The sequence below is a fragment of the Xenopus laevis genome, chromosome 4S (assembly GCF_017654675.1).
Source record: "Xenopus laevis strain J_2021 chromosome 4S, Xenopus_laevis_v10.1, whole genome shotgun sequence".
In the NCBI taxonomy this organism is placed as follows: Eukaryota; Metazoa; Chordata; class Amphibia; order Anura; family Pipidae; genus Xenopus; species Xenopus laevis.
This window is the reverse complement of record NC_054378.1, coordinates 73,042,876-73,064,863: the sequence shown is the minus strand read 5'-3', so window position 1 is coordinate 73,064,863 and position 21,988 is coordinate 73,042,876. Positions and strand designations below refer to the sequence as shown.

Sequence of the window (21,988 nt, the reverse complement as noted above, 5' to 3'; positions counted from 1 at the left end):
GGAATGCTACATAATAGTCCTTTTAGAGTATAAACGAACAAACTCATGGATTGGTCGGTATTATTCGTATCGTATGTTTTATGTACATAACCTCCTGCAGTAGTACAACGTTGCGGAATACGTCCCTGCTTTATAAATACATATCTATATGTTCATAGTATGTTAGGCATGACAAGGATCCTAAATATATATTTGTCTTTGATAGCAAAAACAGAAACCAGCAGATTTGATAGCAAAGAGCGTCCACGCGCTTTTAGGTTACGTTCTGTGCGCGAGCGGAGATGACGTCACTAGTAAGCGACGCCTCTATGCGGTTCACATCTTTTTATAGCACTTTTGCTTCGCTTGGTCGCTGGTAATTGGCGATAGGATTTGGAGGCGTTTAGAACAGTACAATTCACTTTGGGGTGAGTGATATATACTTTAGCGTGAGAATATGTAATGTACTCTTCTTGCAGCTGTATTTACGTTGTCTTGTAAGTAATGTTTGCGTCTGAAACACAAGTTCTCAGAAATGTGTACGCATTCCGTATGACAGAGTCTAGATCCCCATCCCCAAAATGCCCTAATAACACACTGAGGGAATTTGTAGTGTTTCCTATTGATGTTATTCACAGGTTTATTAAACATCAGCTGTGGTTTATGAGGACTGTTTTTTTATTTTATTTTAATAAAGTGGACCTGTCACCCAGACATAAAAAGCTGGATAATAAAAGTCCTTTTCAAATTAAACATGAAATACAAATTCTTTTTTTAATTAAAGGCATGTAAAGGCAAAAAAATAAAATCCAATTTTTACTTTCTTTAATGAAAAAGAAACCTATCTCCAATATACTTTAATTAAAACATGTGTATCGTTTTTACAAGAAACCTGACTGTATGCAGTGAAATTCTCCCTTCATTTACTGCTGTGGATAGGAATTGTCAGATGGTTCCTAACTGCTGAGCAGGGAAACAATCATACTTATGAACAGCAGGGGGAGACTCATTTATATATCTCAGCTGTCAATCAAATATTGTCTGCCCCTCCTCTATGCCCTGGGCATAGAGGCGGGGCAGACAATTACTTTCACTTTCCATTCAGCACTTCCTAGAATTTGCTGCTCTCCACACATTCCCACGTTCTCTTCACTAATTTATTTGTGTAGTCAGGGCATGGGGATGGACATCAGGTCCCCCATTCTGGTGCACAAACAAGATTCTGAGATGATGCAAGGCTTGCCTTAATAACAGTGTCCACAAAATGGCTGCTGCCAGCTTGTTATAATTATGAATTCCCAGACTGAAGTAAACAAGATTCAAATAATTCATATAGTGTAATTAAAGTTCATTTTGCTTGACTAATGTGATAAAATGGGATTATGAATATATATTTTTGGGTGACTGGTCCCCTTTAACCATTTAATTGTGTAGCCAGTGCATGGGGATGCACATAAAGTCCCTCATTCTGGTGCACAAACAAGTTTCTGAGATGATGGAAGGCTTGCCTTAAAGGAGAATTCAACCAGTAGTTTAAAAAAAACCCTCCCCCCCCCTAACCTGGGTAGACCCCCCTCCTCCCCCGCAGCCTACCTGCCCCCCCGGACAACTACGGGGGGGCAGGTACGGGTTGAGTTCTCCTTTGATAACAGTGTCCACAAAATGGCTCCTGCCTGCTTGCTATAATTATAAGTTCCCAGACGGATGGAAACAAGATTTATATAGTGTAATTAAAGTTCATTTTGCTTGACTAACATGATAAAATAAGACTTGGAATAATTTTTGTTGGGTGACGGGTCCCCATTAATATTTATTGTTCCTTTCTGGGGAAAATGTTTTTGTTTTGCAGCCACTTAAACACTGATTGATTGATAAAGCACGTTATTTTTCTGTATATCTTTGTACACTGCAGGACTCATGTTGCCCATTAAAAAAATCCGGCATTATGGATGCCCCTGACTAGAGAAAACAAAGTCAGGCATACGAAGGACTTGACCCTGCCCTGGCAAAAATGGATGAGTGGGACCCAGATTCCCATTCAAAGATCCCCCTGCCACAAAAGAAGCGGGGGTGGTACCTTGCCTGGAAATATAAGATGACTAATCAAAGGGCTATACGACGAATGTGTCAAGTAAGTTCAAGGGTTTTTATTTAACATGTACAATGTTTGTATGCATACAGATTGATTTCAGTTGTGCACTGACAATGCAGCTAGGAGGTGTTTGTGTAAGTAGGCAGCATCCTGCTTTTTGAACACTGTGGCTAGCAAATAAGCATTGCCAGATACTGAAACCTAGGTAGCTAAAGTACACAATTTGTACAATGTATTTGTACTGTATTTGTATTATCAGGTATGGGAAACATTATTCAGAAAGCTCTGATTTATGGGAAGGCCATCTCCTATAGACTCCAACTTAATCAGATAATTCAAATTTGAAAAATTACTTTGTAATAATAAAAAAAAGTACTTTTTATTTCATCCAAACTAAAATATTCCAAATTATGGAAAAATCCATTATCATGAAAACCTGAGCATTCTGGATAATAGGCCTCATACCTGTATATGAGTGCTATAACGCTTGCACTTAACTCTTTCTTGAGTTGCGTATATATATATATATATATATATATATATATATATATATATATATATATATATATATATATATATATATATATATATTCAGAGAGTCACTGTCAGAAGTGCAAAGCTTAATTGTGGTTGAATGTTGGAGCCTAAAATAGCTTTATTTCAGCATGTAATTTACGAGTAATAGTATAACAATGTATAAGAACAAGTTGGTGTGACTAGTCTTTTATTCTACTTTGGCATTTTTCTAAAAACTTTTCACCACAGTCTATGATTTTGTTTAGTTTCGATAAGAAAATAATTTTTAATTACCGTAAGGTTCTTAGTTGTGCTGTATAATGAATGAATGCTTTTCTCCACCAGGTATTCCCATCTTGTGTTCTTGTGGTTACTTTATTTTCTAAATGTCCTGTTGTCATACTTGGCATTTAAAGTCATTGTTCAGTATAACAATAAAAACTGGATGAATAAAAAAAAATGTTTTGAATATAGTAAGTTAGCCAAAAATGTACTTTATAAAGGCTGGAGTGACTGGATGTCATAACATAAAAGAACAGAACACTACTTCCTGCTTTGCAGCTCTCTGGATTTCCACTGATTGGTTACCAGACAGTCACACCAATCAGTGAGTTGAGGGGGGAGGGCACATGGGTCATAACTGTTTTCTTTTGAATCTGAGCTGCATGCTGAGGATCACTTACAAACCCACTGAATAGTTATGTCCCATGTGGCCCCCCTTCACGTCGAGGACTAACTCAGAGTTAGAGAACTGAAAATAAGGAAGTAGTGTTCTGGCTATTATGTTAGACACCGAGTCACTCCAGCCTTTATAGATGACATGTTTTGGAAACATTTTGCACATCCTTTTTTTAAGTTTTTATTTTTTATCTTATCTGGTCGCTAGGGATTTATTTGACCTAGTAATCAAACATTGGGTTGAATGAGAGACTGGAAAATGAAAAGTAGAGGGCCTGAATGTAAAGATAAGTAATGCAAAGCTTCAATAACAGTAGAGCTGGAGCCTGGCAGAGCAATAATATATTTTTGGCTGAAGGGGTCTGTGACCCCCATTTGAAAGCTGGAAAGAGTTAGAACCAAAATATAAATAATTAAAAAAAACTATAAAAATAACAATTGTAGACCAATGCAAAAATTGCTAAGAATGGAGCATTCTATAACACACTAAAAGTTAACCTTTATAGTTTGATATTTAGGTAAAGGGTTGCTGCACTGATTCAAGCTGTCAATTCAACACATGTAAGAAGCCTGCATAACCCTTAAAGGAGTAGTACACCTTTAATTTTAGTATGTGATTCATTTCCAATCCTAAGCAACATTTCAGTTTAACTTAAAGGGGACCCGTCACCCGAAAAAATTATTCAAAATCCTATTTTATCAGATTAGTCAAGGAAAATGAACTTTAATTACACTATAAAAATTATTTGAATCTTGTTTCCTTCAGTCTGGGATTTCAAAATTATAGCAAGCAGGCAGGAGCCATTTTGTGGACACTGTTATTAAGACAAGCCTTGTATCATCTCAGAATCTTGTTTGTGCACCAGAATGGGGGACCTGATGTCCATCCCCATGTCCTGGCTACACAATTAAATGGTAAAGAGAAGTGGGGGAATGTGTGGGGAGCAGTGACATCTAAGAAGTGCTGAATTGAAAGTGAAAGTAATTGTCTGCCCCGCCTCTATGCCACGGGCATAGAGGAGGGGCAGACAATATTTGATTGACAGCTGAGATTTTTAAATGAGCTTACAACAGCTATGAATGCTTAAATAAAAAATAGAAATTGGATTTCAAGTTTAATTTGAAAAGGACTTTTATTATACAGATTTTTGTGTCTGGGTGACAGGTCCACTTTAATTTAGTATGTGTTCGTTTTTTTAATTACTTGCCTTTTTTTTCTTCTCTTTCCACCTTTCACATGGGTGTCACAGACCCCAGTAGCCAAAAAAATATTGCTCTGTGGGGCTACAATGTTATTGTTACTTTTCATTAATTCATCTTTCTATACAGGCACTCTCCTAGTCATATACCAGTCTTTTATCCAAACTACTCCATGGTTGTTATGTAATTTGAACTCCAGCAAGTAGATAGCTGCTGAAATTCCAGACTAGAGGGTTTCTGAACAATAAGTGAAATCATTAAAACAACAAATAAAAATTAAGAACAATTGCCAATTGTCTTAGGATATCACTTAATACACCATACTTAATGAACAACCCCTTTAGCTTTGCTTTATTCTGGACTTTACATATATTGCTTATCATATGTTATTGTACAGAATTCAGAGATCTGGTCTTGTACAATGAATGTAAATGTTTTAAAAGATAATTTGCACATGAGCTGATGTATTTTTTCCACTTATATGAAGACAGTGGCTGTTCTGTTCCTACTCGTAACAGTTATTGTAAACATCAAGCTTATACTGGACACAAGAAGAGCAGTAAATGAAGAAGAAATTGATCAGGACTATGGTAAGCCTATAAAGAACAATTGAGTACAACCTAATACATATACGGGATATACGTTTATTGTTTATATACATCCCTTATATACTTTAGTTCTGTCAGTTATTTTTCCATTCAAGTCAAAGAGAGGTGGCAGGAGGTGCTTTTAAGCACTTTTCTGCCAACTAAAACGCACCTGTCATGCTTTTCTGCTTTAGGATGAGTTACTTTCTTTGAAAAAGCTAAACTGATATATATATTTTATAGAGGGAATTTAGTTCTACATGCATGCAATGAATAGTAATTGTGATTTAACATTATTTTGCCCTTTTTTTTTTTAAATTACAAGAAATGTATAATTTAACTTCATGTTTGGTTCTTGTTTATCAAGCAGGATAAATATCTGTGTATTGGTTTTAATGGCCCTATTAAACATGCCATATTGTCTCTTTATTCTAACACCACTGCACAAGTGAACAATATGGGCTTTCTCTCCAACAATTTTAAGATCTCGAATGGCACCAGGCAAGTATGCCCCCTGTCCCCTCTTATTTTCAATCTTACATTGTAACCACTTGCCAGAACCATTCGTAAGGAGGATGAGGTTTCGGGCATTCGGGTGAACAAGAGTGACTTTAAGTTAGCGTTGTTTGCAGACGATATCATCCTTACATTAACCAAACCAGAGAGGTCACTACCAGCGGTAATAGGAATTATAAAAAGCTTTAGTGAAGTATCATATTATAAGTTAAATGAGATGAAATCGCAGATCCTTCCATTGGGACTGGCCCAAGAGGCTATAGCATGTTTAAAGGCAGAGTACAAATTTCAGTGGCAAACACAAACAATTACATACTTGGGAATTGAACTGGGTAGCTCGGTTTCTAAGACCTATACAGCCAACTACCCCAAATTACTTGCCACTACACAGGATTTGCTGAGAAAATGGACACCGCTATATACATCATGGCTGGGTAGAATGGCTACCATTAAAATGATGATTTTACCTAAATTCTTGTATATTTTTCGATCATTACCAATAACAGTTCCAAGTTCCTTCTTTTGTAAAGCACAACAAATGATTCAAAAGTATATCTGGGCGAATCATAAACCAAGAATTCAGCAGAAGTACTTGCAAAGAGCAACGGGAGAAGGCGGCTTCGGGGTGCCCAACTTGAGAGCGTGGAACCTTCCTAAGGAAAACCTGCACTGGCTTCAGCTGGAACAAAACTTCATTAAACCATCTACACTTTGAGGGCTAAGGTGGGCGCACCCTCAGGTTCTCATAACCCATCGCTCTATAGCCAATCATACCACAAATACTGCAATAAATTTATGGACTAAAATTAATGGAAGAATCTCCTTGATAGAATTTCCATCATCAAGTGCGAACTTGGAGATGTTGGAAATGGCTATTCCCCATCTCAACTTATTAAACTGGCGAAAAAACCAATTGATAACTCTAAGCCAACTTTATGAAAACTCACTTTTGAAACCCTTTGATAAACTGAGGACTGAATACAATATTCCAAAGCATGACTTCTATAAATACTTACAAATAAAACACTTCTTGAGTAGTATAAGAGATTTCTCACAAGCTCAAACCTCTAGATACGAGAAACTAGTTACCCAGAATCCACGGAGCAAGAAAGGAATAACTTTAATATATAAGCTATTGATGGAAGAAGCTATAATAGAAAAACCTCCACATCTACGGAAGTGGGAACAGGAGCTAAACATGGAACTGGACATACAACAGTGGACAAAAATGGCCAATATGGCATATAAATACTCAAAATGTACAAATCACATTGAAAATGCCAGGAAAACTTTTTACAGATGGTACAAAACTCCGAGTCTTCTACATAAATACTACCCAGAGACCTCTGACCAATGCTGGAGAGATTGTAAAAATATTGGTAATCTATCTCATATTTGGTGGCATTGCCCAAAAATTTCAACACTATGGAAAACCACAGAGACGATTCTGAAACAGGCCACCCAAATCCAGGTAATATTAACTCCACCATTAGCAATATTGAACTATGGGCTGGATACCTTCCCAAAATTAGTACAGCATCTCATATTTCACATTCTGACAGCAGTCAGACTATTAATACCAAAGTATTGGAAGATGGCTCAAGTCCCACAAACACAGGAATTGATCTCACTAATTGATTTAAATTTAGTGTACGAGCAAATGTCGGTTGGTGAGCGTCGGGTAAAGAAGGAGTGTGTACACTCAAAATACTTGTGGGAAGAGTGGAAGAAAAGATACTACCTACATGTGGAGGAGCATATATAGAGGTCAAGATTGGCATGTAAAGATGGGAGATCTAATTTCTTCGGTTTTTTTTTTCTTTTTCTTCTTCTTAGTACATATAAATATATTTCCCTTTTTTTTCCCTTTCCCCTCGAGAAGCATGGACAGTAATAATTTCGCACTGTGAGACTGTGGTATTGCTAAGAGTAAGGTAGGGGGAAGCCCACGGGGGAAATGATGTACACTTATTCACCATAATGCACTGTTAACAAAATAAAATAAAATCACACCTGTCCCTTCTAACCAGTACGGATAAGGGATATTTATGATAACACTGGCAAGACAATAGCACTGGTTTGCACTAAGACAATAGCACTGGTTTTTATACTACTAATGGCACTTACACCATATAAATATAACAGGAAGCTGTTTTTTTTTTTTTCTTTTTTTTCTCTCACATGGACATCAGTCCCTTAATATGATATAAAAAATTTTCCTTATATAAGCACTAAGGTTTTTTTTATTTACTTACTTATTTATTTAAATTTTTATCACTGGAAGGGTATCACTTTGGAACATTGGTACTAGCTATAGGCCAATATGGACACGTAACAATATTTTTTTTTTTTTATCACTAGTAGAAACACTGACACCCAGTGGACGGCAATCCGTCCTTTATAATAGCAACACTAGCATAAGTTAACCCACATTCTTATGATGGATGATTATTGTATCTTTTTTGAATATTGTCCTTTTTTGGGGTGGGGCCTCCCCCCTTTTTTTTTTTTTTTTTTTTTTTTTTTTATTATTCTTTCTCTCTTTTCTTTTCTTCTGATTGATATTTGTAAAGTGTCTAATGGTAAATTGTAAAATTTGTAAAAGCAATAAAAATTTAATATAAAAAAAAAAAAAAAAATATCTGTGTATTGGTTATCTTATTCACTTAGACCAAACATGGAGTAACTTCAATTTCCCTATATAGCCAAAGAAATTTAAAAAAGCAAAAAGTATGTTTAGCACAAGGAGGTATTTTCCCCTTTAATGTATATCATAGTATTTGTTATACAATTCGCACTTGACATTTATACCTTTAAGTATGCTGTTATTTTTGTGGGAAGCATGAGCTTATTTTTCAATATTTGTTTTTGACTCAGATGAATCTTTGCAACAAGCGGATTCCCCACGTCGACCAGCAAACGGTAAAAAGGTGCTGGACACTGAAATTTATTCAAGCAGATCAAAGGTTTACATAGCTGTGGATGGAACTACAGTAAGTCTTGTCTTAAACTTCAGGAATATATGCACAAAGGCACCATCCCAGTGAAATTCAGGGAAAGATTTAATACAGATATGAGATCTCTTATTTGGAAACAGTTATCCAGAAAGCTCTAAATTACAGGAAGACCAACCTCAACAGACTCCATGTTAATCAAATAATTCAAGTTTTTTTAAAGTGACTTCATTTTTCTTTGTTATAATAAAACCATATATTGTTCATTATTTCATAGAGGCAAAGCAATCCTATTCGTTTTTTTTAATGTTGATATGATTTTTGTTTTTTATTCGAAAATGTATGGAGATCCAATTAATGGAAAGACCCATTATCCAGAAAACCCCAGGCCTGAGCATTCTGGATAACAGGTTCTATATCTATTTCAAAATGGTTAAAGGAACAGCAGCACTAAATACTGGAAGTATATTAAAGTAATTCAGATATAATGTAGTGTTGCCCTGCACTGGTACAACTGGTGTGTTTGCTTCAGAAACTCTACTATAGTTTATATAAACAAGCTGCTGTGTAGTAATGGGGGCAGCCATTCAAGCTGGTATAAAGGAGAAAGGGCACAAGATACATAGCAGACAACAGTTAAAACGTATCTAGTATATCTGTTATTTGCTGTGTAACCTGTGCCTTTTTTGCATATGCAAATTAGGGTTCGGTATTCGGCCGAACCTTTCACAAAGGATTCGGGGGTTCGGCCTAATCCAAAATAGTGGATTCGGTGCATCCCTACTTTTTTGGTGTTACTGTCACTAATCAAGTGTCACATCATTTAGTTTCTTCATGATGTTTAGAAGATCGTTTATTATACCCCTGGGATCCACAAATGACTTAGGAAATGTTTTACAGTGTTAGCATGCAAGACTGTTTACCATAAAAAAATTGTAGACCATTCGTAGAACTGTAGGGCTTTTTCTTCTTCCTAACTACATCCTTTTGCTGTCACAACTGCTTTTCTTGAATGCTGCCATGCTATTAACCCAGGAGTTATTGGAATATGCTGGTGGCTTTCAAATGAAACTCTGCTCTACTGATAAGGCATCTTTTATTAGGTGCAGGGCAGGGTGCAAATAATGAGTGCAGCCAGTTTTTGCACATGTTATGCAATTAAACCCACTTCCTCCAATGAATACAGCAGTGTCTGCATTTGGCAGCAGTATATTCATGGAGAGCAGGGAGAAAATGTAAATCCCCGTTTGCATTCTACCCATTCTCTAACTTGCATGTCATTGAGACACACTGGCTAGGAAGCAGCAGCAGCAGGCATAGACCATAGCAAAGCCCTGTTCTTGCCTCCTGTCCTGTGGACAGGGCTTTCTTGCATCTTACATTGTTTTCAGTGCTTTATTGTCTGTCTTCTGATTTCCTTTTATTCAAATATAGTTAGATTTTCTCAGTTACTTTTAACCTGAAATACCATTGTTAATAAAATATTCTGTTACTTTTAATGTTACCTTTAGTATTGTTTTAATACTTAAAGGGGTTGTTCACATTGCAAACACTGTTTACAGCTCCATTGTCTTCAGATTGTTCACCAGAAACAAAAGTGTGTTTTCAATTGCTTTCCATCTTTTATTTTTTTATCATTTTCCGAAAATTTAACTTTAAAGTTAAATGTTCCTGTCTCTAGTGTTTCAGTCTGGCAGCTCAGTGATCCGGGATCATTCTAAACTGCTATGATTTGCTACATATAATTGATTGTTGATACATTTCTCAGCCGTGGAATATTAGCAACTATTGTATCAATAGCTGCCTTTAATGAAACTCAGGGATTCTGCTCAGAAGGGACAAAGATAACAAAGGTATTAACTAAATGTATTTATTTAGAACAGTTAAAGAGTCAGATGCAAACTTTACACTTCAATTTTAGAAAATCAGTCACACATAGAATAGAAAGTAATTGGAAAAAGGCTTTACTTCTGGTGAACTATCTGAAACCAACTGAACTGAAAAAAACTGTTTGAAGGTGAACCACTCCTTGAATCACTCAACTGCAGTGGTTTTGCTTTACTTTGCAAATCTACATGCAATAGCAATCATTTAATATAGAGTTAATAAGGGATTTTATGCACAGAGCCGGCAGCTTCAGGGAGGTCCTGCAGTTTCATATGTATAGATAGATAGATAGATACATACATTTACCGTATATACTCGCGTATAAGCCGAGTTTTTCAGCACCCAAAATGTGCTGAAAAACTCAACCTCGGCTTATACGCGGGTCATACCTTAGATACGCTCCTTCCGCGGCCCCAGCAGGGCTGTCTGTGACTGACTGTCACGATCGCCGCCCGGAGCAGGTCCAGGAGCTCCGGGCGGCGCGTCCTTCCCTGCCGGCGTTCGCTCCCAAATGGCGGCGGAGGGAACATTAGGTGGGCCCCCAGGGCCTCATCAGCCCAGATCCACTCCTGCGGCTGGCAGAGCTGCTTCTTGCCTTCACTCCTTCCTGACCTCCCCCACTCAATAGCAGCTGTAATACACATGAAGAAGGTAAGCACTGGGGGAGAAGGGGGGACAGAGGGGAATTTGTGGCTGGGGGCCCTGTGCGGGTGGTGGGGAGGTAGTGTGCAGCCTCTGATTCCATAGTTTTCTGTTCCATAGTTTTTGTTACTCCTTTTTCTCAAAATTGTCTAGAAACTTCTCAATATGATTTTATCTGTTAAATCATTTCTTTTAAATGTAAAAATGAGCTGACTTTTATGTCTCGATATTCACATTTTGAAATCTGACATGGGGCCCCTAGGCTTATACACGAGTCAATACATTTTTCCAGTTTTCTTAGGTAAATTAGGTACCTCGGCTTATACACGGGTCGGCTTATACACGAGTTTTCTATTGGCGGATACTCGTTACCTATATTTTACTTCACTGTCAAAAACATGTTTTCTGATATTTCATCCGTTTCATATAGCTATTCATTTTAGTAAAGCTTTAATACAGTGCCTTTTGTTTTCTATAGCTGTTGAAATGCAGGTTTACATCTGGTTACAATTGGGTGGATGCAGATGAAGTGTACATGATATGTCTGTATGGCAATTAAAGGTTATGGTTAAGTGCCATGTGTACCTAAAAAATACTTTTTGTCCCATTTGTAAAATCATCAGAAATTAAAATTTTGCCTACAGACTACCTCATCTGTTTTCAGTAACAGCTTCTTTCCTAAACACATCATTTTAAATAGTGGTATACAACACACATACATAACATTTTTATGTAGCCATTTTGTGTATTTCTACCCATAGGGATCCTTCATTTTCATCACCAATGCCATCATGTTTGGGTAGGTCTTAAAAAAACAAAAAAACTGCATACATGCAAACACTTAATTTTTTTAAATATTTGTCCTATCTCTTCTGAATGTGATATATCATTCTTAAATTTTACTTTGAATCATAAGTCTGAATTAAAGGAGCAGAATACCCCATTGTTCAACATGAGTTCAATGAATAGGGCTTTTGATGAACATTCTTTCTGCCTATTGTTTTTAACTACAAAAAAATCTATAGTTTTTGTTATTTATTGAGCTAAACAGGGCTTACAGGGAAACTATAACTCTTCCATGTTTGGTCCTTGCGAGGTAGATAATTACCAGTGCACAGATCATCCCCTTGCTTAATGGACTCCTGCTAATGACGAATGGAGGGGTTGTATACTGGTAATCTAATTATATGCCTGCCAATGACCAGGCTTCAGATTCCTTGTTTGCCCTATTAAGCTCAACATGAACAAGATTTTTCCTAATTAAAACAAAAGGCAAAATGTATGTTTAGCTCAAGCTTTGATTGAACTCATGTTGTACAAGGTGGTATACTGGCCCTTGTATATATGTATGGGTATAGCCCATACTATGATAATAATCCTCTGCCAGTTTCTCTTTGGCTTTATTTAAAGACTTTTGATTATTTCTTTAATTTAAGATGTTATTGTAACCTTCTGGTTGTGGCCCTACCTGTGTCCTGTGTTTCCTCTTATTTTAACGTATCTTTGTTCCCATAGTTTCTAAATTACTCCAGCTCTTCCAAAATGTTATACTTATCACACATAAGCACAGATCACGGGTTAGACTTGCCTCCCCTACTGCAAGCTGTTCTTTTTCTGCAGTCGGTTCTCTGCACAGTTTGAAATCTATTTCTGTCTTATTTATGCAAAAACTGTACAAGGTGAACATTCTAAATGTTCATTACCCCACATTTTCATCCTTCCCCTTTAAACTAACATCCTATGTGGAACAAACACACTTGCGTGCTCACTCTGTAACCATTATCCTTTAAATTGTTTTTGTTCTTTTGGTCTTATGCTATAAATTTGCAGAAATACTTTTGCACATAGGGTTTTACAATCAATTGATTCATGTTCAACGTTCCCAGCTCATGCCTTTTATGATGTATACAGTGGTGTGAAAAACTATTTGCCCCCTTCCTGATTTCTTATTCTTTTGCATGTTTGTCACACAAAATGTTTCTGATCATCAAACACATTTAACTATTAGTCAAAGATAACACAAGTAAACACAAAATGCATTTTTTAAATGAGGGTTTTTATTATTTAGGGAGAAAAGAAATCCAAACCTGTGTGAAAAAGTAATTGCCCCCTGAACCTAATAACTGGTTGGGCCACCCTTAGCAGCAATAACTGCAATCAAGCGTTTGCGATAACTTGCATCGAGTCTTTTACAGCGCTCCGGAGGAATTTTGGCCCACTCATCTTTGCAGAATTGTTCTAATTCAGCTTTATTTGAGGGTTTTCTAGCATGAACCGCCTTTTTAAGGTCATGCCACAACATCTCAATAGGATTCAGGTCAGGACTTTGACTAGGCCACTCCAAAGTCTTCATTTTGTTTTTCTTCAGCCATTCAGAGGTGGATTTGCTGGTGTGTTTTGGGTCATTGTCCTGCTGCAGCACCCAAGATCGCTTCAGCTTGAGTTGACGAACAGATGGCTGGACATTCTCCTTCAGGATTTTTTGGTAGACAGTAGAATTCATGGTTCCATCTATCACAGCAAGTCTTCCAGGTCCTGAAGCAGCAAAACACCCCCAGACCATCACACTACCACCACCATATTTTACTGTTGGTATGATGTTCTTTTTCTGAAATGCTGTGTTACTTTTACGCCAGATGTAACGGGACTCGCACCTTCCAAAGAGTTCAACTTTTGTCTCGTCGGTCCACAAGGTATTTTCCCAAAAAATCATTGAGATGTTTTTTAGCAAAATTGAGACGAGCCTTAATGTTCTTTTTGCTTAAAAGTGGTTTGCGCCTTGGAAATCTGCCATGCAGGCCGTTTTTGCCCAGTCTCTTTCTTATGGTGGAGTCGTAAACACTGACCTTAATTGAGGCAAGTGAGGCCTGCAGTTCTTTAGATGTTGTCCTGGGGTCTTTTGTGGCCTCTCGGATGAGTTGTCTCTGCGCTCTTGGGGTAATTTTGGTCGGCGGGCCACTCCTGGGAAAGTTCACCACTGTTCCATGTTTTTGCCATTTGTGGATAATGGCTCTCACTGTGGTTTGCTGGAGTCCCAAAGCTTTAGAAATGGCTTTATAACCTTTGAAATTGAACTCAGGTGTGATAAACCACAGTTAAGTTATTTTTTAACAAGGGGGGCAATCACTTTTTCACACAGGCCCATGTAGATTTGGAGTTTTTTTTCTCCCTTAATAACCTAAACCTTCATTTAAAAACTGCATTTTTTGTTCAATTATGTTATCTTTGACTAATAGTTAACGGTTTTTGATGAGCAGAAACATTTAAGTGTGACAAACATGCAAAAGAATAAGAAATCAGGAAGGGGGCAAATCGTTTTTCACACCACTGTATGTAACATCCATATTTTGTACGTGTTATTAGCAGTTAATTTACATACATGACTTCTGGAAAGGCAATGCAGTCTGCAGTAGAGCTGTAATTCCGTTCTCATCCATAGGTACTTGAAGATGAAGTTCATGAGCAGGGAAGGGGAATACATGTGATTGTACTGAACCAAGCAACGGTAAGATATAGTTTTTTTCCCTGAGGAAGATCACTGTCATGTGATTGAAACGTTGGACTTTTTCATTTTTCTATTAAAATCAGTTACTCTAACTGAGCCTGTTGAGTGCAGTATTTTTTCTCTATTTTGTACACGTTTTACCTGTACCCATGCATGCTGTTTTTGTTTGGTGAGTGCTCCTCCATGTTCTTTTAGTAAATCCTATTTTGGAAAGGTAATTGATTTTTAACGCTCGCTGACTTAACTTCTTTGCTGCTCATGACAACTGGAAATGTAGGCCAAGGATCTTTTTGCTGACAAGTTTCTTAGATGTCTTTTGTCAATATGCTTTTGACTAGACAGTCCTCTGTTAACTTCCATCATGCTCTGTCATACATATAACAGTATCTATTAAACCATGCAGTTTAATTCTGCTTTGTACTGTCCTTCTATCACTCTTTGGTATAAAAGCTAAGTTTTAAATATTCCATGTAAAAATTGCATTGCATATCAGTTTACGGAAACAGTACAACATTTTACATATTGTTATAGGATAGATGTTTCTTCAGATTTGTATTTTTCAAATTTAGAACACTTTTTTTAAATCATCACCTAATAAAAGGATTACCCCTTCCAGCCACTTAAGACATCAGTAAATTGTTACTGGATGAAGGGGCAATACATTTGGTTACTTTGTCGTTTATATTTATATTTGTATCTCCAGCTTATCAAATGTAAAATAAATATTTAAAGAATTTAGATAAATAATCAATGTCTACTACACTGATTTAACTGCTGTTGTATTTCTTTGGGGCAGGGACATGTGATGGCAAAGAGAGTTTTTGACACTTATTCACCACATGAGGACGAGGCAATGGTTCTCTTTCTAAATATGGTGGCCCGTGGGCGAATTTTGATATTTACTATTAAGGTACGTTTTTTTTTTTTCCTTCATAATCACTTCTGTTTTCTTCCAATAGACAGCACTCCAATAGTATTAAAACCGTCTTTATTTGTAGGACAGCAGCACAGATGCAACGTTTCGAGCGGCACCCCACTCTTTGTCAAGCATGACGGTGGGGGTGCCGCTCGAAACGTTGCATCTGTGCTGCTGTCCTACAAATAAAGACCGTTTTAATACTATTGGAGTGCTGTCTATTGGAAGAAAATATTTGTATGGTGGAGAACCCTTGTGAACAGGTCTCTGGACGTGCACCCAAGAAACAATTGGCCGAAGTAACAGGTGCGGTATAATTGTCTTTACAATAATCACTTCTGTGCCATCCGTAGCTGCCAGATTAATTTTAAATCAAAGAGGAAGATTAAACATAGCTATTCATGATCCTCTGTCAACTAACTAATCTTAATTTGGGCACATGTGGAGAGCTAAATGACACAGATCTGATCATGGACTATAATGGCCGAAAGTATAAACTTCCAGGCCAAATCTGCCCCACTGAATTGAAGTCAATGTACCTACTTATTTGCTTTTGAGGACAGATCTGTTTTTATAGCTTTTAAATGTAATCCTGTTATTCTACATGCAAATTAGATGTTGTTTCATTACACAGACAGCAAATTGGGTTAACAGTGTTTCATTTAAAGAGGCAGGTTCATCTTCATGAAAGTCCTTAAATAAAAAAGTATTTAACTACCGTATATACTTTTTTTTGTTTTCCTGCAGAGGCAGTTAAAGTGATACTTAGACTAAAATTTTTATTTTTTAAAATATTAATTAAATTAAAAGTTACCTATAGGTCATGTTTTTCACTAATCTTTCTGCTTTTGTAAGTAATTGTTACTTAAAGTTCCTAAACCTGACTGTTTTGCCAACCTAACTGTCCTTTCTCAACCAGTCAATTAGAGTTTCTAATGCTAACGGACTCCTGCTGTATAAATATGGCAGCCCTCTCATAGAGGGACATGGGGGTAAGAAAGATAATGTAAAAGCATCAGACAAATACTTGTCAAAATATGGCAAAATTATAAAAAGCATTGAAATATGTTATGATAGCTATAGAAAATGGGTTATTTTCTGGTGTCAGTATATCTTTAAGGCAGGCACAGTTTGAAGCACACTGTATACAATATCCTGTCTTTGCTGATTTGCATCACATTTATAATTCTGGCTGCTAATAAGATTCATGCAATGCAGGTGAGTGAAGAACAGTAGCAGTTCAATTCAGTGCTGCCAAGTCTACATCAGATTGATTGAGAAAGGGCATACGTAATATCATTCATTTACAGTTAAATGAATGAGTTTCACTGGAGAAATCCAGTAAGTGTTTATTTTGAATACAAATATAAAAACGAGCCACTTTTAGTAAATCCAGGTTAAAATAGCTATCCATTTAGACACATGTTGTTGAAGACTTTCATAAGGGTGACCGGCCCCTTTAAGTTATTTTTTACAGATCAGTATGAAAGAAGCATAAAAAGAAGGAAAGCATTGTGCTTCAAAGTAACTAATTGTATTTCTTCTCCTTTCCAGAGTGCTGTTTCAAAAGAAATTCTTACAAACTCTCATATACCTAATTTTTATATTATATAATGCTTATTTAACTTCAGCTAGAGGGGGAAACCAGAACATAGTCACCACTGAATATTTTTTGCACAAATACAACGCTGAAACTAAAACTAAAATACATTTAATCTGTTTCTTTAATACCTTATTAGGATGAAGGCTCCTTCCATTTAAAAGATACTGCAAAGAACCTTCTCAAGAGTCTAGGAAGTCAGATCGCACCCTCTTTGGGATGGAGGGACATGTGGACTTTTGTGGTTAAGAAAGGGGGTAAGGCATACAGATGTGTACACCTAAGCAGAATGTTAATCTGTATCAGAAAATTATGTTTGTAAACTTGGATTAATCTGTAATATATTTTGTTAATGCTTAAAATCAGTTGGCTTGCACAATATTTTAAAGATCTTAAATTAACCTGCAATTGTTATTTTTTTCTTGAAACCATCTAGGACAGGTTTATGGGGAGAAGCATTCCAAATCTCCAGCTTTGTCCACTTGGGGTGACCCAATACTTTTAAAGACTGATATTCAACTTGTTCCTCCAGAGGGTAGGTTCCAATATATAATTTTACTCCTTAGGGTTGTATATACAGTCCTTAACAGAAGGGAACAATTGAAGCTGCTTTTCAATCTGAAAATAACCATTTCTAATTAGTGTATTTTAGCATTCTACTTTAATATCATTGGATTCATTTAAAAAATAATATGGATATACACTTGCCTTGAGGTGCAGTTTCAGGTCCTGCACTCAAGTTATGAAAGTATTGTTTGGCTCTCCATATCTCCTTTATACAACTGCTCTGCATAGAAATGTGCCTCTTAAAACATTTTCTGCATTTTCAACTTTCCATTATCAGAAAAATGTGAACCAGTAGTTACATAAATGTAATTTTCGATACTCTTAAAGGAAAAGGAAACAAAAAAAATATAACCTACTCCATTTTGTGCATCATCAGGCCCCCTCCTGAAACGCCACATTGAAAACTGTGATTTTATAATAGTTTTGGGCACCAGTGTCTTGAAGTTTTGCCGTGGTGTAAAGTTTGGCGCCACCATTTTCAAAATGGTGCATGCGCCCAGAGCTTTACAGTTAACAATAAAAGTTTGCGTCTTTTAATTTTTTTATAATTAATCACTGCAGACCTCAGTCAGACAAATTAAAACCAGAGCGAGCGCAGGAGCTTTTATAGGTTCACTGAGTGTCCTAGGAAGCAGGATCCCGATTGGAGGTAGAACGAATGAGGCGGGGCAGAGAGGTCAGTGATGACGGACGGCTCCATCACATGACCGCAACGTCATCTCTACCAGGGAACACATTAGATTCTAGTGCGCATGTGCAGGGCACTGCTGCTAACTATTGCGCATTCGTGTGCCCTATTCAGAGTGATTTTCGTACTGCAAACTGGGTATGATTTTACATACATGTTAAAACTTTTTTTTAAATCGATTGCAGCCCTTATATTGGGGAAGAAACTAATGAGGGAATGTTTGCTGTTAAAGATATGTTCTGTTCATTGGCAACACTTAGAGCTGAAGTTTATTTTTGCCTTTCCTTCTCCTTTAACAGTTTTCCCAATAAGGGTTTCACATTAAGGAATGATCATTCTCAGGACCCATAGATTTCAGTCCAGAATTTGGATTGCTGAACATTTCCAAAGGAGGGAAAGGACAGCAATCTAAATTCCAGTGCAGTTTGGGTGGATGTAATCCTGAAAAGCAGATATATTCAAAACATCAACTCCTAGAAAATGTGTTATTGGCATAGGACTTTTTTTATCCAGAACCGATTGTCTGGAAAGCTCTGAATTATCAGAATTTTGTCTCCCATAGACTCTCATAGAGATTTTAATCAAATAATTCAAAAATTTGAAACATATTTCTTTTTTCTCTGTAATAATAAAACAGTACCTTTCTTATTGGAGACAACATAATCCTAATCGATTTATTTAACGTTTAAGTTATTTTTAACAGATTTATGGTATGAAGAACCAAATTACGGAGAGATTTGTTATATGGAAAACCCCGGGTCTTGAGCATTCTGGTTAACAGGTCCCATACCTGTACTTGTAATAACATCCTGATGGGTATTAAACAGCTGTCTTTAATGTGAAAAGATTTTATTCATAGATGCAGAATGCCATTGGCCTGATACAGAATTAAACAGAAGACGCAAAAGATTTTGCAGCAAAGTAGAAGGTTATGGCAGTGTCTGCAGCTGCAAGGATCCCACACCCATAGAATTCAACCCCATGCCTGTGAGTATCACAAAAAACATTCCATAAAGCCTGTTTACTGTTGAGCTCAATTATGTGTTGCACACTTCATTGTACAATGAAAAACTAATCATTTTCACCGGTCTTTTCTTAAAGAGACTCTATCATCAAAATAAAAGTGTTTCTGCATGATCTTAATCTTTAATGACAGGAGCACTGAAAAAGAAAAACCTACTTTTATTTTGAAAATGTTACAACCATTTTTTCCTCTTGTGTATGTCCTGGTAAACATGGGTCTATGTACTTTTCTTCAATAAACCAAATCAATTTGTAAAAACATGGAGACCTAATGATTTGTTTACACTAAAGAAATTAAGATAATGAGAAAAGGACAGGATAAAAACATTATTACTTTATAAATACACTTATACATCTACATTAAGCATTTAAAGGGGGGGCATATTTTAATTAACTATTAATATGATGTAGAGTGAAATTCTGAGACAATTTTCAATTGGTTTTCATTTTTTATTATTTGTGGTTTTTGACTTATTTAGCTTTTTATTCAGCAGCTCTCTAGTTTGCAGTTTCAGCAATCTGGTTGCTAGGGTCAAGATTGCCCTAGCAACTATGCATTGATTTGAATGAGAGACTGGAATACGAATAGGAGAGGCCTGGATAGAAAGATGAGTAATAAAAAATAGCCATAACAATACATTTGTAGTCTTGCATAGCATTTGTGCTTTAGATGCTGGATTTGAATGCTTAATAATAAATGATACATTATTTTCAGGTGTATATAAATATATATTTATTGCTTGTTTTAGAATACCCTATTTTAGAAAAGATGGTGATTGTACTACTTTTCAGTTAGAAATATGAGTTAACTAGAACATTTTTTGGTGTTTTGTTTTGTGCATGTCAGCATTGTTCACTAGGGTAATTGTCTCAATTTATACAGTTAAAAGAAAACAAAGTGACTACTGTTCCCGTGGCTGTTATTGCAGGCAACAGACCTAACTACCTCTACAGGTAACTGTTTTTTTTTTTTTAACTTTTACTTATTTAACAAGTTGATGTATAGGGCATTAGTTCATATGGGTATGTTACAGGAGATTGGGTGCTTTGATGTGCTCATAATGGTGAAAAATAATCTTCAACATTAAGAAAAGGTACTCCAGAAGTTTATAAAGATATTAGCAAAGTGGCATTGTGGTGTGATTAAAGGAGAACTAAACCCTAAAAATGAATATGGCTAAAACTGCCATGCTTTATATAATGAACTTATTGCACCAGCCTAAAGTTTCAGCTTGTCAATAGCAGCAATGAGCCAGGACTTCAAACTTGTCACAGGGGGTCACCATCTTGGAAAGTATCTGCGAAACACACATGCACAGTGGGCTCTGAGTAGCTGTTGAGAAGATGGCTTAGGGGTCGTAGCAAATTTTCAAGTAGAAAATAATTATTAAATTCTGATGCTAATTGAACTGGTTTCTGTGCTGCCATGTAGGTATTATCTGTATGAATTACTAATCAGCCTTATATTGTTACATTTCTATTCTATGTGTACTGTATATTGTAAGTGGGTCCCTAAGCTCAGTACGTGACAGCAGCACAAAGCGTGCAGTGAATCCGCAGAAAAGAAGATGGGGAGCTACTGGGGCATCTTTGGAGAATCAGATCTTCCCTGCTAATGGGCTGTGGTTGCCAAAACATAATGTACAACATTTCTAGCCTACTTCTTTAGTTTAACGTTCCTTGTCCTTTAAATACAGTATTACTGGGTGTAGAGAGTGTGATTGTTTTTCAGAGAATTATGTAGGAAATTTTCACCCTTTGATAAATATTTCCCATGGTCAGTGTTGGCTTTTATTTTTAGATTGCAAAAAGTGTCCCACAAACCTCTTGTCCTTTGTAATTGTTAGTGTTTCGTAACTCGATTGGGATGTATCATTAAATTATCATCATCATCATCATAATAATAATATAGGAAGTATAACTCTAATATTTTTAGGGTGTTATGTTATAAAAAGTTTGCTACAGTTTTTAGCAGAAGTTAGCATTTCTTGGTCACCTGTTTAAAAGCAAGCATCCATCTGGGGCTATTTCTTTAGTAATGCTTGATGAACTTTTATCATGATGCATTGATATTCTGAGACTTTTAACAGACACTGATTGATTTTTATTATTTATGAGTTTCAAGTTGTTTAGTTTTTTTTATTCAGCAGCTCTCCAGGTTGCAGTTTAAGCACGTAAAGGGGCCTTCATCTTCTGTTTTACTTTTGGGGAGGACTTTACATTTATTTTTGTATTATTTACATATTTTTGTTTTCATAGGATGCTTCGTTCTCTTCTGTCAGCACAAGGTGTTAGTCCACAGATGATCACAGTGTTTATAGATGGCTATTATGAGGTAAAGAAAGAATGAAAATTCTAAATTAATCAACATGCATTTCCCTCATACTTGTGGAGCAGAATGTGAATAGACACCCATGATTAGCCAGTATTTTTTTTTTTTACTTGTTATGCTTCACATTACTAAATTTTTCATCATTCTGTCTCTGCTCCTGTTGGAACATTCTTTGAACATACACAAGGGTCAATTGAAACGGCAACCATTTAACCTTCCTGCATGATGATGGAGTGTGGGAGGAAAAAAATACTCTGAAATAAAGTTACTCAGAGATAAATTATGTAAATGTGTAATTACTTTACA

At 36.4% G+C, this 21,988-nt stretch overlaps 1 protein-coding gene across 1 annotated transcript in view; it reads left to right on the top strand.

Moving 5' to 3' along the window:
- Window positions 1-352: 352 nt before the first annotated feature.
- pomgnt1.S (protein O-linked mannose N-acetylglucosaminyltransferase 1 (beta 1,2-) S homeolog) overlaps window positions 353-21,988 on the top strand; it is a 37,666-nt gene continuing 16,030 nt past the window's right edge. The window contains 11 exon segments of the mRNA NM_001094959.1: window positions 353-407; window positions 1,892-2,110; window positions 4,953-5,055; window positions 8,446-8,561; window positions 14,491-14,556; window positions 15,353-15,466; window positions 17,212-17,329; window positions 17,509-17,607; window positions 19,187-19,314; window positions 20,234-20,304; window positions 21,610-21,685. Of these exon segments, the coding sequence (NP_001088428.1) occupies window positions 1,991-2,110; window positions 4,953-5,055; window positions 8,446-8,561; window positions 14,491-14,556; window positions 15,353-15,466; window positions 17,212-17,329; window positions 17,509-17,607; window positions 19,187-19,314; window positions 20,234-20,304; window positions 21,610-21,685 (1,011 nt within the window). The 5' untranslated portion in view covers window positions 353-407; window positions 1,892-1,990.